This window comes from Salmo salar, chromosome 19, assembly GCF_965601325.2.
Source record: "Salmo salar chromosome 19, fSalSal1, whole genome shotgun sequence".
NCBI lineage: Eukaryota > Metazoa > Chordata > Actinopteri > Salmoniformes > Salmonidae > Salmo > Salmo salar.
The window spans coordinates 9,394,600-9,411,551 of NC_138309.1; the positions used below are offsets into that span (position 1 = coordinate 9,394,600).

Sequence of the window (16,952 nt, forward strand, 5' to 3'; positions counted from 1 at the left end):
ACCCTCAAATAATCCTTCAGAACTACTCCCACCACTCTTCATATTGCTGAGATGGAACTAACTGGTATGAAGCTGCCAATGGCTAACTGATCCAAAGTTCAGGTTGCAGAGTAGAGATTAAATTATTTTGCAATGCTCAGATAAGCAATCCGTGTTGGGGTCAGAGATTGTTAGAATTCTGGGAAACCTGTTCCTTTAATTTATTCCTCCTAGAATCTGCCCCTTGGCTTGGCAGGTATGGTATGTTGTTGACATGTAATTGGGAGGAATTGCCTCAATAGTGAGAGATTATGATAATGGTTTGTTACTTGTTTTCAAAGTGTTGGGTGTCAGATACTTTAGGCCATCGGCAATTATTTTGAAGGTTTGATCAACTTTGAAGAAAGAAAGAAATAAAGGAAGAAAGAATACTACGGAGTGACTGTGTGTTTCTCTGTTCCAGTTGAGTACTTCCGCAGAAGAGACCAACATCTGGGTGATCATGGATGAATTCACTCCTTTAGACTGTCTGCTACCTACAGGTACTGTATTCTCTCTCCCTCTCTCTCTCTGACAGACACACTTTAAAAAAAATAATGTTTTTCACCTTTATTTAACCAGGTAGACCTAGCCAAGATAAAGCAAAGCAGTTCGACACATACAACAGCACAGACTTACACATGGAATAAACAAACTATAATAATACAGTAGAAAAATAAGTCTATATACAATGTGAGCAAATGAGGTGAGATAAGGGAGATAAGGCAATAAATAGGCCATAGCGGTGAGGTAATTACGATATAGCAATTAAACACTGGAGTGATAGATGTGCAGAAGATGAATGTGCAAGTAGAGATACTGGGGTGCAAAGGAGCAAAATAAATAAATACAGTATACAATAGCCCATGGTAGATAGATGGGCTGTTTACAGATGGGCTATGTACAGGTGCAGTGATCTGTGAGCTGCTCTGACAGCTGGTGCTTGAAGTTAGTGAGTGAGATATGAGTTTCCAGCTTCAGTGATTTTTGCAGTTCGTTCCAGTCATTGGCAGCAGAAGGAAAGGCGGCCAAAGGAGGAATTGGCTTTGGGGGTGACCTGTGAAATGTACCTGCTGGAGCGTGTGCTGCGGGTGGGTGCTGCTATGGTGACCAGTGAACTGAGATAAGGCGGGGCTTTACCTAGCAAAGACTTGTAGATGACCTTTAGCCAGTGGGTTTGGCGACGAGTATGAAGCGAGGGCCAGCCAACGAGAGCATACAGGTCGCAGTAGTGGGTAGTATATGGGGCTTTGGTGACAAAACGGATGGCACTGTAATAGACTGTATCCAATTTGTTGAGTATAGTGTTGGAGGCTATTTTGTAAATTACATCGCCGAAGTCGAGGATCGGTAGGATGGTAAGTTTTACGAGGGTATGTTTGGCAGCATGAGTGAAGGATGCTTTGTTGTGAAATAGGAAGCCGATTCTAGATGTAATTTTGGATTGGAGATGCTTAATGTGGGTCTGGAAGGAGAGTTTACAGTCTAACCAGACACCTAGGTATTTGTAGTTGTCCACATATTCTAAGTCAGAACCGTCCAGAGTAGTGATGCTAGTCGGGCGGGCGGGTGCAGGCAGCGATCGGTTGAAGAGCATGCATTTAGTTTTACTAGCATTTAAGAGCAGTTGGAGGCCACGGAAGGAGAGTTGTATGCCATTGAAGCTCGTCTGGAGGTTAGTTAACACAGTGTCCAAAGAAGGGCCAGAATTATACAGAATGGTGTCGTCTGCGTAGAGGTGGATCAGAGAATCACCAGCAGCAAGAGTGACATCATTGATGTATACAGAGAAGAGAGTCGGCCTGAGAATTGAACCCTGTGGCACACCCATAGAGACTTCCAGAGGTCCGGACAACAGGCCCTCCGATTTGACACACTGAACTCTGTCTGAGAAGTAGTTGGTGAACCAGGCAAGTCAGTCATTTGAGAAACCAAGGCTGTTGACTCTGCCGATAAGAATGTGGTGATTGACAGAGTCGAAAGCCTTGGCCAGGTCGATGAATACGGCTGCACAGTAATGTCTCTTATTGATGGCGGTTACGATGTCGTTTAGGACCTTGAGCGTGGCTGAGGTGCACCCATGACCAGCTCGGAAACCAGATTGCATAGCGGAGAAGGTACGGTGGGATTCGAGATGGTCGGTGATCTGTTTGTTAACTTGGCTTTCGAAGGCCTTAGAAAGGTAGGGTAGGATAGATCTAGGTCTGTAGCAGTTTGGGTCTAGAGTGTTTCCCCCTTTGAAGAGGGGGATTGACCGCAGCAGCTTTCCAATCTTTAGGAATCTCAGACGATACGAGAGGTTGAACAGGCTAGTAATAGGGGTTTGCAACAATTTTGGTAGATCATTTTAGAAAGAGAGGGTCCAGATTGTCTATCCCAGCTGATTTGTAAGGGTCCAGATTTTGCAGCTCTTTCAGAACATCAGCTATCTGGATTTGGGTGAAGGAGAAATGGGGGAGGCTTGGGCAAGTTGCTGTGGGGGGTGCAGGGCAGTTGACCGGGGTAGGGGTAGCCAGGTGGAAAGCATGTTCAGCCGTAGAAAAATGCTTATTGAAATTCTCAATTATTGTGGATTTATCGGTGGTGACAGTGTTTCCTAGCCTCAGTGCAGTGGGCAGCTGGGAGGAGGTGCTCTTATTCTCCATGGACTTTACAGTGTCCCAGAACTTTTTTGAATTTGTGCTACAGGATGCACATTTCTGCTTGATAAAGCTATCTTTAGCTTTCCTAACTGCCTGTGTATATTGGTTCCTAACTTCCCTGAAAAGTTGCATATCACGGGGGCTATTTGATGCTAATGCAGTACGCCACAGGATGTTTTTGTGCTGGTCAAGGACAGTCAGGTCTGGAGTGAATACAGGTACATACAGGCACATTCACTGCATAATGCAGTCATTCAGTTTTTCCTCTTAGTTGTGGGCTGTGTTGGGCATCATGCATTGAAGTAGCCTACCTAATCAATTCAGTGATTTGACCTGCAGATATATTGTAGTAGATAACATAGAAAACAAACTCCTAAGACAATTCACGGTGGCCAAAGTATTGTCCCTATTACTGTAAGTGGGACTGAGTGTCTGAGTTGTTTAAACACCTCCAGCCCATAGAGTTTTCCTGGGCTTTACTATTTTTACAGAGAGCAGAGCTCAAGGCAAAACATGAGACACGCGTCTATTAACATGGTCTGGAATAACTCTGACTTTAATGGTCCTGCACTTAACAGAGGGCTAAAATATCGCTGCTTTATTCCCCCTGTAGTTTACACACATTCTATCCTTCCTTATCCCACTCTCTTTCTGTGTTGGTTTTGAAATTCAGAAGAGGGAGGAAAAGAGGGGTGATGAATTCATGAGACTCTCCTAAATCACTGTTATTTACTGTTAATACACTGCCTAGAAGTGTGCACGCGTGTGTGTGTGTTTGCGGGCAAATTTGTTCTGAAACAGGCTTTTCATTCTGCCATATGCATTCTGCTCTATATCAATGATGTTCAATTGCCGAAAGGACCATATCTGATCATTATTTTTATTGAAGATATAATACCATATTCCAGACATCTGAGTGTATTGGACATGTTTTTTGTGCTTGTAGAGAACACTCACAGGTTTTGTATTATCTCTTCTCCCCTCTCTCACTTTCTTGATCTCCCCCTCACCATCTCTCCATTCCACTCATGAGTCAGACTCTTCTAACATGAGACTAGCTTAGTCCTGAGTGATTCATTGAAATGCTGGTTATTTTTAGTTTTTAAAACATCTAATTGACCTATGTAGGTTCACTTATTTGAATTTAAAAAAAAATGTTTTTTTTCTTTTTCTGTGAACTCAATGTGCACATCACATTTTCTCCAGAGATAAATCAGACCCAGACTGAACTTTGCGATGTAGTACGGAGTTGTAGTTTCCAACTGACCAATATTCTACCATAATCCATTGCGCATCTACTTGTCCAGTCTGTGTTTCTTTTACGCGTGCTACAGAAGAGGAAAGAATGCATGATGGTGAGGCGATATAGAGAGAACAGCTGTTGCTTTGCAAGTTATCTCTACGTGAAAACACTTTATCTAAGTGACTCATAGTTGGTATTCAGCAGTCATAAAAATGCCTTATTTATTTTTGAAGATCTACAAAACAGGGATTTTTTTCAGACAGCATAGGCAGCAGCTCTATAGAGATGAGGACTTGGAATTAAATAATAAAGTCATAAAACAAATGTAAAATACACAACTGAAATATTTTATTAAAGTCAAATACTGTGAATAAATTGTTAATAATTGATAAGCAGTAATGGGCAGTCACTACCATCATGGGGCTTTAATAATAAAAAATATTTGAAATCGAAAAACGGATTATTTTGTAATAATCTAACCGAAGCAGACCTAAAAAAAACACTAATCGCTCAGCACTAGACTAGCGCTACATATTTATTACACGTAGGTATTCCATGGGGTGTATTAGGATCAAATTATGAGTCCAGCATGCTAATTTATTAGGAGAATGTTCCATTGTATTTTAATGAACACAAATTCCCTTAGCACAGTCATTTGGGTTATATGATAACGTGTAAGTGACAGACGGCTATCTGCAATAAGACACTAAATGAGAGTTGATGAAAACAGCTTGGCTCTCTTGCTGTCAACAGATCCTCATTAAGAGGAGACATCAAAGTATATAGACTGTCAGACTGGATTGACAGACAGACAGACAAACAGACAGAGAGAGAGAGAGAGAGAGAGAGAGAGAGCCTTCCTCAACCATAGTAGCTGACTATTGTTGTACCAGCGCCCGTTTTTAAGTCCTTGAAATAACTATTCCAACTTTTTCAAAGTGTTTTAAAAATATATAAAAACAAAGAACATAACAGTACATACGACTGAAAAACAAAAAACAACTGTCCGCAGTACCAAAACTTCAACGGGCATTGAAAAAAATCCTCTCAACAGAAAGTACAAGTTTCCTTTGTTAAAATAATGGTAGTCCTTGAAATGACATTAGTCAAGAGATGTTAGTGTAATAAAACTGCAAGGTATTTAAAAGCCTGTCACCAATAGACACCAATACATTACCTCTCAAAACAGTCTTTCATGGTCCACTCCCCATTGGTAAAGCTGGCACCCAGTTGGTTGACTAGGCATATACACACATACAGTACATTACCAAAAGTATGTGGACGGCTGCTCGTTGAACATCTCCTTCCAAAATCATGGGCATTAATATGGAATCGGTCCCCCCTTTGCTGCTATAACAGCCTCCACTCTTCTGGGAAGGCTTTGCACTAGATGTTGACACATTGCTGCAGGGTTTTGCTTCCATTCAGCCTAAAGAACATTAGTGAGGTCGGGCACTGATGTTGGGTGATCAGCCTGGCTCGCAGTGGGCGTTCCAATTCATCACAAATGTGTTCGATGGGGTTGAGGTCAGAGCTTGTCAAGTTCAGTCAAGTTCTGCCATACCGATCTCAACAAACTATTTCTGTATGGACCTCGCTTTGTGCACAGGGGCATTGTCATGCTGAAACAGGAAAGAGCCTTCTCCAAACTGTTGCCACAAAGTTGGTAGCACAGAATCATCTAGAATGTCATTGTATGCTGTAGCGTTAAGATTTCCCTTCACTGGAACTAAGAGGTCAAGCCCGAACCATGAAAAACAGCCCCAGACCATTATTCCTCCTCCACCAAACTTTACAGTTGGCACTATGCATTAGAGCAGGTACCGTTCTCCTGGCATCCGCCAAACGCAGATTTGTCCATCTGCCAGATGGTGAAGCGTGATTCATCACTCCAGAAAATGCGTTTCCACTGCTCCAGAGTCCAATGGCGGCGAGCTTTACACCACTCTAGTTGACGCTTGGCATTGTGCATGGTGATCTTAGGCTTGTGTGCAGCTGCTCTGCCATGGAAACACATTTCATGAAGCTCCTGATTAACAGTTCTTGTGCTGATGATGCTTCCAGAGGCAATTTGGAACTCGGAAGTGAGTGTTGCAACCGAGGACAGACTATTTTTACGCGCCACGGGCTTCAGCACTCTGCGGTCCCATTCTGTGAGCTTGTGTGGCCTACCACTTCGCGGCTGAACCGTTGTTGCTCCTAGCCGTTTCCACGTCACAATAACAGCACTTACAGTTGACCAGGGCAGCTCTAGCAGGACAGAAATTTGACGAACTGACTTGTTGGGAAGGTGGCATCCTATGACAGATCCACGTTGAAAGTCACTGAGCTCTTCAGTAAGGCCACTGTACTGCTAATATTTGTCTATGGAGATTTCATGGCTGTGTGCTCTATTTTATACACCTGTCAGCATTGGGTGTGGCTGAAATAGCTGAAACCAGTCATTTGAAGAGGTGTCCACATACTTTTGTATATATAGTGTATAAATACAAAGTTGTATCCTCACCTTTCGCCAGGCTTTGTATCTGATCTCCTCACCACCGAGAATGTAAAAATCTCTAACTGCCTTCTATGAAAACGGAGAAAGCATCATTAGTATAGTAACAGATTTGTTATAACACATCAGCACAAAAGAGTAATGAGTTAGTAATACAAATGATGTTATGATGAATATGGAGTTGTTTTAAAGGTATTACAAATGTTCAACTTACAGATAGCTCATTTTTTTCTGGACAGTCTTGTTCCCAGTGCAGTAGACCTCCTTAGTCTTGTTGCCAGAGCAGACGACACTGGTGGTCTTGTTGCCTTGGCAGTAGTCACCGATCTTCTTGTTGCCAGGGCAGTAGACACTGGTCTTCTTGTTGCCAGGGCAGTAGACACTGGTCTTCTTGTTGCCAGGGCAGTAGACACTGGTCTTCTTGTTGCCAGGGCAGTAGACACTGGTCTTCTTGTTGCCAGGGCAGTAGACACTGGTCTTCTTGTTGCCAGGGCAGTAGACACTGGTCTTCTTGTTGCCAGGGCAGTAGACACAGGAGGTCTTGTTGCCTGGGCAGTAGTCACCGGTCTTCTTGTTGCCAAGGCAGTAGTCACCGGAGGTCTTGTTGCCTGGGCAGTAGTCACCGGTCTTCTTGTTGCCAGGGCAGAAGTCACAGGAGATGTTGTTGCCAGAGCAGTAGTCACAAGAGGTCTTGTTGCCTGGGCAGTAATCACCGGTCTTCCTGTTGCCAGGGCAGTAGTCACAGGAGGTGTTATTGCCAGGGCAGTGGACACCAATGCAGTGGCTGTAGTGTTATGTTTAGAAGTCCCCCTCCAGTGGAAATGGTTGAGCTGCAGGTTTCTCTGCTTCCATTGGAAATGTGAAAGCTGCAGACAGGAATGGACACATTACCAATGAGGGTCAATAATAAATTGCTCTGGATAAGAGTGTCTGCTAAATGACTAAAATGTAATGTAAATGTAACAGTGATGGGCACTGATAAATCTATCGATATCGGTTGCATATTTTTTCCATTACTCGATAAATATCGTGGTTAAACAAAAAAATACTACAACTGTATGAATGTTCATTTCCACAGCTCTGTCCAGACAACTGCTTGTGGATTAGCAGGGCTCTACGCTGACCTTTTTTACAAGGAGCATGTGTGCGCGGCGCCTATGTTGAAAAATGTAGGTGCACACAAAGAAATTTAGGAGCACAGCGAAAAGATATTTGAGATGATACATTTTTGAGGTAATAAAAGTCCTTAATTTTTCTAGCCGCACTGGTGCTCCTAAATTAAAATTCCAAGTTGCAAAATATATAATATATACTGTATACTGAACAAAAATATAAACGTAACATGTAACAATTTCAAAGATTTTGCTGAGTTACAGTTCATATAAGGAAATCTATGGATTTCACATGACTGGGCAGGGGCGCAGCCATGGGTGGGCCTGGGAGCGCATAGGACCACTTGGGAGCCAGGCCGACCGACCCACTGGGGAGCCAGGCCCAGCCAATCAGAATGATTGGGCTTTATTGCAGACAGAAATACTCCTCAGTGCATATGGAACATTTCTGGGATCTTTTATTTCAGCTCATGAAACATGGGACCAACACTTTACATGTAGTGTTTATATTTTTGTTCAGTGTATATGCAAGTCAAATGCTTGCACTGTATAATGCTGAATTGGCCATTTGGCCAGGTGTGAATTTTCTGAGGGCTTAATCTCTTAAAACTGTTAACATTTGGCGGCGAATCGCATCTCTGCATGTCTGTCAGACATATCAGTGTGGATGACGGATCACCACCTCAAGCTGAACCTCGGCAAGACGGAGCTGCTCTTCCTCCCGGGGAAGGACTGCCCGTTCCATGATCTCGCCATCACGGTTGACAACTCCCTTGTGTCCTCCTCCCAGAGTGCTAAGAACCTTGGCGTGATCCTGGACAACACCCTGTCGTTCTCCACTAACATCAAGGCGGTGACCCGATCCTGTAGGTTCATTCTCTAAAACATTCGCAGAGTACGACCCTGCCTCACACAGGAAGCGGCGCAGGTCCTAATCCAGGCACTTGTCATCTCCCGTCTGGATTACTGCAACTCGCTGTTGGCTGGGCTCCCTGCCTGTGCCATTAAACCCCTACAACTCATCCAGAACGCCGCAGCCCGTCTGGTGTTCAACCTTCCCAAGTTCTCTCACGTCACCCCGCTCCTCCGCTCTCTCCACTGGCTTCCAGTTGAAGCTCGCATCCACTACAAGACCATGGTGATTGCCTACGGAGCTGTGAAGGGAACGGCACCTCCGTACCTTCAGGCTCTGATCAGGCCCTACACCCAAACAAGGGCACTGCGTTCATCCACCACTGGCCTGCTGGCCCCCCTACCTCTGAGGAAGCACAGTTCCCGCTCAGCCCAGTCAAAACTGTTCGCTGCTCTGGCACCCCAATGGTGGAACAAGCTCCCTCACGACGCCAGGACAGCGGAGTCAATCACCACCTTCCGGAGACACCTGAAACCCCACCTCTTTAAGGAATACCTAGGATAGGATAAAGTAATCATTCTAACCCCCCCCCCTTAAAAGATTTAGATGCACTATTGTAAAGTGGTTGTTCCACTGGATATCATAAGGTGAATGCACTAATTTGTAAGTCGCTCTGGATAAGAGCGTCTGCTAAATGACTTAAATGTAAATGTAAATGTTAATCCTACCCAATATGAATTCAATGGACGCCCAGACAAATGTGTGAATGTTTGCTTTTCTTTTCACTTGCATGCCTCTGTCCAGACAACTGTTTGCAGAGGAGTTATAATGCCAGGTGTGAATGTTCCAGGTGTAGGACCTACCCAAAAAGTGTGAATTCAATGGGAAATCCATCCACCTTTATGGCCCATCAGTTTTCAAATGTAAGAACAAATAGTTTGTGTTTTCAACTAATAAAAACACCATGTGAAGATATTTGTAAATATATATGTATATATTATAGGTACTTTTATTAGTTGTATTAGTAGTTTTATCAGAAGTTTTTATTAGTTGTATTAGTAGTTTTAGCAGTAGTTGTTATTAGTTGTAGCAGTAGTTTTTATTAGTTGTATTAGTAGGTGTAGCAGTAGTTTTTATTAGTAGGTGTAGCAGTAGTTTTTATTAGTTGTAGTTGTAGCAGTAATTTTTATTAGTAGGTGTAGCAGTAGGTTTTATTAGTTGTATTAGTCGTTTTTATTAGTTGTAGTTTTTATTAGTTGTATTAGTCGTTTTTAGTAGTTGTAGTTGTAGCATTTGTTTTTATTAGTTGTATTAGTAGGTGTAGCAGTAGTTTTTATTAGTTGTAGTTGTAGCTGTAGTTTTTATTAGTTGTATTAGTAGTTTTTATTAGTTGTAGCAGTAGTTTTTATTAGTTGTAGTTGTAGCATTTGTTTTTATTGTATTAGTAGGTGTAGCAGTCATTTTTATTAGTTGTAGCAGTCATTTTTATTAGTTGTATTAGTAGTTTTTATTAGTTGTAGCAGTAGTTTTTATTAGTTGTATTAGTAGTTTTTATTAGTTGTAGCAGTAGTTTTTATTAGTTGTATTAGTAGGTGTAGCAGTAGTTTTTATTAGTTGTAGCAGTAGTTTTTATTAGTTGTATTAGTAGGTGTAGCAGTAGTTTTTATTAGTTGTAGGTGTAGCAGTAGTTTTTTGTTGTTGTATTAGTAGGTGTAGCAGTAGTTTTTATTAGTTGTATTAGTAGTTGTAGCAGTAGTTTTTTGTTGTTGTATTAGTAGCAGTAGTTTTTATTCGTTGTAGCAGTAGTTTTTATTAATTGTATTAGTAGGTGTAGCAGTAGGTTTTATTAATTGTAGTTGTGCGGAGGGCAGTAGTTTTTATTAGTTGTAGCAGTAGTTTTTATTAGTTGTATTAGTAGGTGTAGCAGTAGTTTTTATTAGTTGTAGCAGTAGCTTTTATTTGTTGTAGCAGTAGTTTTTATTAGTAGTATTAGTAGGTGTAGCAGTAGTTTTTATTAGTTGCATTAGTAGATGTAGCAGTAGTTTTTATTAGTTGTAGCAGTAGTTTTTATTAGTTGTAGTTGTAGCAGTAGTTTTTATTAGTTGTAGTAGTAGCAGTAGTTTTTATTAGTTGTATTAGTAGGCGTTGCAGAAGTTTTTATTAGTTGTATTAGTAGTTGTAGCAGTAGTTTTTATTCATTGTAGCAGTAGTTTTTATTAGTTGTATTAGTAGTTGTAGCAGTAGGTTTTATTCGTTGTAGCAGTAGTTTTTATTAGTTGTATTAGTAGTTGTAGCAGTAGTTTTTATTAGTTGTAGCAGTAGTTTTTATTCATTGTAGCAGTAGTTTTTATTAGTTGTATTAGTAGTTGTAGCAGTAGTTTTTATTCATTGTAGCAGTAGTTTTTATTAGTTGTATTAGTAGTTGTAGCAGTAGTTTTTATTCGTTGTAGCAGTAGTTTTTATTAGTTGTATTAGTAGGTGTAGCAGTAGGTTTTATTAGTTGTAGCAGTAGGTTTTATTAGTTGTAGCAGTAGTTTTTATTAGTTGTAGCAGTAGTTTAAATTAGTTGTATTAGTAGGTGTAGCAGTAGGTTTTATTAGTTGTAGCAGTAGTTTTTATTCATTGTAGCAGTAGTTTTTATTGGTAGTATTAGTAGGTGTAGCAGTAGTTTTTATTAGTTGTATTAGTAGGTGTAGCAGTAGGTTTTATTAGTTGTAGCAGTAGTTTTTATTAGTTGTAGCAGTAGTTTAAATTAGTTGTATTAGTAGGTGTAGCAGTAGTTTTTATTAGTTGTATTAGTAGTTTTTATTAGTTGTATTAGTAGTTGTAGCAGTAGTTTTTATTAGTTGTAGCAGTAGTTTTTATTAGTTGTATTAGTAGGTGTAGCAGTAGGTTTTATTAGTTGTAGCAGTAGTTTTTATTAGTTGTAGCAGTAGTTTTTATTAGTTGTATTAGTAGGTGTAGCAGTAGGTTTTATTAGTTGTAGCAGTAGTTTTTATTAGTTGTAGCAGTAGTTTTTATTAGTTGTATTAGTAGGTGTAGCAGTAGGTTTTATTAGTTGTAGCAGTAGTTTTTATTCGTTGTAGCAGTAGTTTAAATTTGTTGTATTAGTAGGTGTAGCAGTAGGTTTTATTAGTTGTAGCAGTAGTTTTTATTAGTTGTATTAGTAGGTGTAGCAGTAGTTTTTATTAGTTGTAGCAGTAGTTTTTATTAGTTGTATTAGTAGTTGTAGCAGTAGCTTTTATTTGTTGTAGCAGTAGTTTTTATTAGTTGTATTAGTAGGTGTAGCAGTAGTTTTTATTAGTTGTAGCAGTAGGTTTTATTAGTTGTAGCAGTAGGTGTAGCAGTAGTTTTTATTAGTTGTAGGCCTATTAGTAGTTCTACATCAACTATTCTATGTTGTTTATGTACATTTTTATTATTATTTAATTGTTATTATTATTAGACAGTAGTTGCCATATTATTCTTCTTACTAAGTATTGTGTTGTTTTTTTTTTATTGTTTTTTGGACACTTGAAAATGAGATTGTGCATCTCAAGAGATGTCATCCTGCAAAATGTTTAATAAATAAAATAACCTTTTAAAGTAGGCCAAGTTGAGTGCCTGCCTTTGAGAGGGTTTTGTGTATTTAAACAATAGCATGCCTGCTAGCATATTGACTATTGATGACAAGTGCACTAGTAAGTAGCCAATAATAATGTTCAATCAAGAGAGCAGCATTCTTTACCCAAGAAAGTTCACTTGTCTTCACAATTCTCATATGCTGAAAGCTGTTCTATGGACTCGCCTTCAGTAATCGTTTGGTATTTGTTTTCTTGGCAATCAGACTCCTGCTCAACCTGACCCATCTAGTACCCAGCCTCTTCCTTCTTGATATAAGTCAGTGTGGGCTCTGGGTCCCCCTGGTTCTGTCCCACAGTGGGGCTCCACTCCTGCTCACATGGCTGCTGGTGTTGGTGTTGTGGCTCAGGGGAAACCTCCAGCCTGCTGCTTGCAGTCCATCTCAGGAGGGAAGGAGAAAGAGTTACACGTATAACTAACTAGTTAGGCAGTAGATACTTTGGGCCAGTTTCCTAGACCCACATAATGCCTAGCTAGCTATGCCAGCTAACTAGCGAAGTTACAGGCGGCAGCGTAGCCTAGTGGTTAGAGTGTTAGACTTGTAACCGAAAGGTTGCACGTTCGAATCCCTGAGCTGACAAGGTTAGCTGAGCTGACAAATCTGTCGTTCTGCCCCTGAACAAGGCAGTTAACCCACTGTTCCTAGGCCGTCATTGAAAATGAGAATTTGTTCTTAACTGACTTGCCTAGATCAATAAAGGAGAATAAAAAAATAAAAAAATGTAAAATCTCTGGAGAGACCTGAAAATAGCTGTGCAGTGACGCTACCCATCCAACCTGACAGAGCTTGAGAGGATCTGCAGAGAAGAATGGGAGAAACTCCCCAAATACAGGTGTGCCAAGCTTGTAGCGTCATACCCAAGAATACTCGAGGCTGTAATTGCTTCAACAAAGTACTGAGTAAAGGGTCTGAATACTTATATAAATGTGATATTTCAATTTTTGCTTTGTCATTATGGGGTATTGTGTGTAGATTGATGAGGGGGAAAAAATATTGAATCCATTTTAGAATAAGGCTGTAACATAACAAAATGTGGATAAAGTCAAGGGGTCTGAATACTTTCCGAATGCATTGTACACTATGTTTGTTTCCACTGGATTAAAAAGTTTGTTCAATGGAGAATCTTCATTGGAATTGTGTCATTCAAGCAGGACTGTTTATTTTTTAAAACTTTTATTTAACCAGGTAGGCTAGTTGAGAACAAGTTCTCATTTACAACTGCGACCTGGCCAAGATAAAGCAAAGCAGTTCAACACATACAACAACACAGAGTTACACAAACATACAGTCAATAATACAGAAGAAAAAAAAGTCTATATACATTGTGTGCAAATGAGGTAAGATAAGGGAGGTAAGGAAATAAATAGGCCATGGTGGCGAAGTAATTACAATATAGCAATTAAACACTGGAATGGTAGATGTGCAGAAGATGAATGTGCAAGTAGAGATACTGGGATGCAAAGGAGAAAGATAAATAAATAAATAAATACAGTGTGGATGAGGTAGTTGGATAGGCTATTTACAGATGGGCTATGTACAGATGCAGTGATCTGTGAGCTGCTCTGACAGCTGGTGCTTAAAGCTAGTGAGGGAGATATGTGTCTCCAGCGTCAGTGATTTTTGCAGTTCATTCCAGTCATTGGCAGCAGAGAACTGGAAGGAAAGGCGGCCAAAGGAGGAATTGGCTTTGGGGGTGACCAGTGAGATATACCTGCTGGAGCGTGTGCTACGGGTGGGTGCTGCTATGGTGACCAGTGAGCTGAGATAAGGTGGGGCTTTACCTAGCAAAGACTTGTAGATGACCTGGAGCCAGTGGGTTTGGCGACAAATATGAAGCGATGGCCAGCCAACGAGAGCGTACAGGTTGCAGTGGTGGATAGTATATGGGGCTTTGGTGACAAAACAGATGGCACTGTGATAGACTGCATCCAATTTGTTGAGTAGAGTGTTGGAGGCTATTTTGTAATGACATCGCTGAAGTCGAGGATCGGTAGGATGATCAGTTTTACGAGGGTATGTTTAGCAGCATGAGTGAAGGATGCTTTGTTGTGAAATAGGAAGCCGATTCTAGATTTAATTTTGGATTGGAGATGCTTAATTTGAGTCTGGAAGGAGAGTTTACAGTCTAACCAGACACCTAGGTATTTGTAGTTGTCCACATATTCTAAGTCAGAACCGTCCAGAGTAGTGATGCTGGACGGGCGGGCAGGTGCGGGCAGCAATTGGTTGTTGAAGAGCATGCATTTAGTTTCACTTGCATTTAAGAGCAGTTGGAGGCCACGGAAGGAGAGTTGTATGGCATTGAAGCTCATCTGGAAGTTAGTTAATACAGTGTCCAAAGAAGGGCCAGAAGTATACAGAATGGTGTCGTCTGCGTAGAGGTGGATCAGAGAATCACCAGCAGCAAGAGCGACATCATTGATGTATACAGAGAAGAGAGTCGGCCCGAGTATTGAACCCTGTGGCACCCCCATAGAGACTGCCAGAGGTCCGAACAACAGGCCCTCCGATTTTACACACTGAACTCTATCAGAGAAGTAGTTGGTGAACCAGGCGAGGCAATCATTTGAGAAACCAAGGCTGTTGAGTCTGCCGATAAGAATGTGGTGATTGACAGAGTCCAAAGCCTTGTCTAGGTCGTTGAATATGGCTGCACAGTATTGTCTCTTATCGATGGCAGTTATGATATCGTTTACGACCTTGAGCATGGCTGAGGTGCACCCATGACCAGCTCTGAAGACAGATTGCATAGCGGAGAAGGTACGGTGGGATTCGAAATGGTCGGTAATCTGTTTGTTAACTTGGCTTTCGAAGACCTTAGAAAGGCAGGGTAGGATGGATATAGGTCTATAGTAGTTTGGGTCTAGAGTGTCTCCCCCTTTGAAGAGGGGGATGACTGTGGCTTCTTTCCAATCTTTGGGAATTTCAGACAATATGAAAGAGAGGTTGAACAGGCTAGTGATAGGGGTTGCAACAATTTCGGTAGATCATTTTAGAAAGAGAGGGTCCAGATTGTCTAGCCCGGCTGATTTGTAGGGGTCTAGATTTTGCAGCTCTTTCAGAACATCAGCTATCTGGATTTGGGTGAAGGAGAAATGGGGGAGGCTTGGGTGAGTTGCTGTGGGGGGTGCAGTGCTGTTGGCCGGGGTAGGGGTAGCCAGGTGGAAGCATGGCCAACCGTAGATAAATGCTTATTGAAATTCTCAATTATTGTGGATTTATCGGTGGTGACAGTATTTCCTAGCCTCAGTGCAGTGGGCAGCTGGGAGGAGGTGCTCTTACTCTCCATGGACTTTACAGTGTCCCATAACTTTTTTGAGTTTGTGCTACAGGATGCACATTTCTGCTTGATAAAGCTATCTTTAGCTTTCCTAACTGCCTGTGTATATTGGTTCCTAACTTCCCTGAAAAGTTGCTTATCACGGGGGCTTTTCGATGCTAATGCAGAACGCCACAGGATGTTTTTGTGCTGGTCAAGGGCAGTCATGTCTGGAGAGAACCAAGGGTTGTATCTGTTCCTGGTTCTACATTTTTTTAATGGGGCATGCTTATTTAAGATGGTGAGGAAGGCACCTTTAAAGAATACCAGGCATCCTCTACTGACGGGATGAGGTCAAATATCCTTCCAGGATGCCCGGGCCATGTCGATTAGAAAGGCCCGCTTCCTGAAGTGTTTTAGGGAGCGTTTGACAGTGATGAGGGGTGGTCGTTTGACTGCAGACCCATTACGGATGCAGGCAATGAGGCAGTGATCGCTGAGATCTTTGTTTAAAACAGCAGAGGTGTATTTGGAGGGCAAGTCGGTTAGGATGATATCTATGAGGGTGCCCGTGTTTACAGCTTTGGGGTTGTACCTGGTAGGTTCATTGATAATTTGTGTGAGATTGAGGGCATCAAGCTTAGATTGTAGGATGGCCGGGGTGTTAAGCATGTCCCAGTTTAGGTCACCTAGCAGCACAAGCTCTGAAGATAGATGGTGGACAATCAGTTCACATATGGTGTCCAGAGCACAGCTGGGGGCAGAGGGTGGTCTATAGCAAGCGGCAACGGTGAGAGACTTGTTTCTGGAAAGATGGATTTTTAAAAGTAGAAGCTCGAATTGTTTGGCTACAGACCTGGATAGTAAGACAGAACTCTGCAGGCTATCTCTGCAGTAGATTGCAACACCGCCGCCCCCTTTGGCAGTTCTATCTAGTCGGAAAATGTTATATTTAGGGATGGAAATTTCAGGGGTTTTGGTGGTCTTCCTAAGCCAGGATTCAGACACGGCTAGGACATCCGGGTTGGCAGAATGTGCTAAAGCAGTGAATAAAACAAACTTAGGGAGGAGGCTTCTAATGTTAACATGCATGAAACCAAGGCTTTTACGGTTACAGAAGTCAACAAATGAGAGCATTTGGGGAATAGGAGTGGAGCTAGGCACTTCAGGGCCTGGATTAACCTCTACATCACCAGAGGAACGGAGGAGGAGTAGGATAAGGCTACAGCTAAAGGCTATAAGAACTGGTCGTCTAGTACGTCCGGAACAGAGAGTCAAAGGAGCAGGTTACTGAGCGTGATAGAATAGATTCAAGGCATAATGTACAGACAAAGGTATGGTAGGATGTGAATACAGTGAAGGTATACCTATGCATTGAGTGATGATGAGAGAGATATTGTCTCTAGAAACATCATTTAAACCAAGTGATGTCATCGCATGTGTGAGAGGTGGAACTAAAGGATTGGATAAGGTATATTGAGCAGGGCTAGAGGCTCTAAAGTGAAACAAGACAATAATCACTAACCAGAACAGCAATGGACAAGGCATATTGACATTAAGGAGAGGCATGCGTAGCCGAGTGATCATAAGGGTCCAGTGAGGCTGGTTGTAGACACGGCGATTCAGACAGCTAGCGGGCCAGGGTTAGTAAGCTAGCAGACGGGCCTCAGAGGGACGTCGCGATGGAGGAAGTCTGTTTATAGCCT

The 16,952-nt window shown here is 41.8% G+C and overlaps 1 protein-coding gene across 8 annotated transcripts in view; it reads left to right on the forward strand.

The window, feature by feature from the left end:
• The window catches only part of tpk1 (thiamin pyrophosphokinase 1), a 101,004-nt gene that overhangs the window by 638 nt on the left and 83,414 nt on the right, over window positions 1–16,952 (forward strand). For 6 of the 8 annotated variants that reach the window (XR_006760676.2, XM_045702072.2, XM_082965599.1 and 3 more), the window contains exon 2: window positions 443–521. Coding sequence is in view for 7 of the 8 variants with exons in the window: in XM_045702072.2 (XP_045558028.1) it covers window positions 482–521 (40 nt within the window). In the remaining variant the exon portion in view is untranslated. Of the gene's footprint in view, window positions 1–55; window positions 236–442; window positions 522–16,952 lie in introns of those variants that run through there. The other 2 variants (XM_045702074.2, XM_082965598.1) reach the window with 2 other exon arrangements.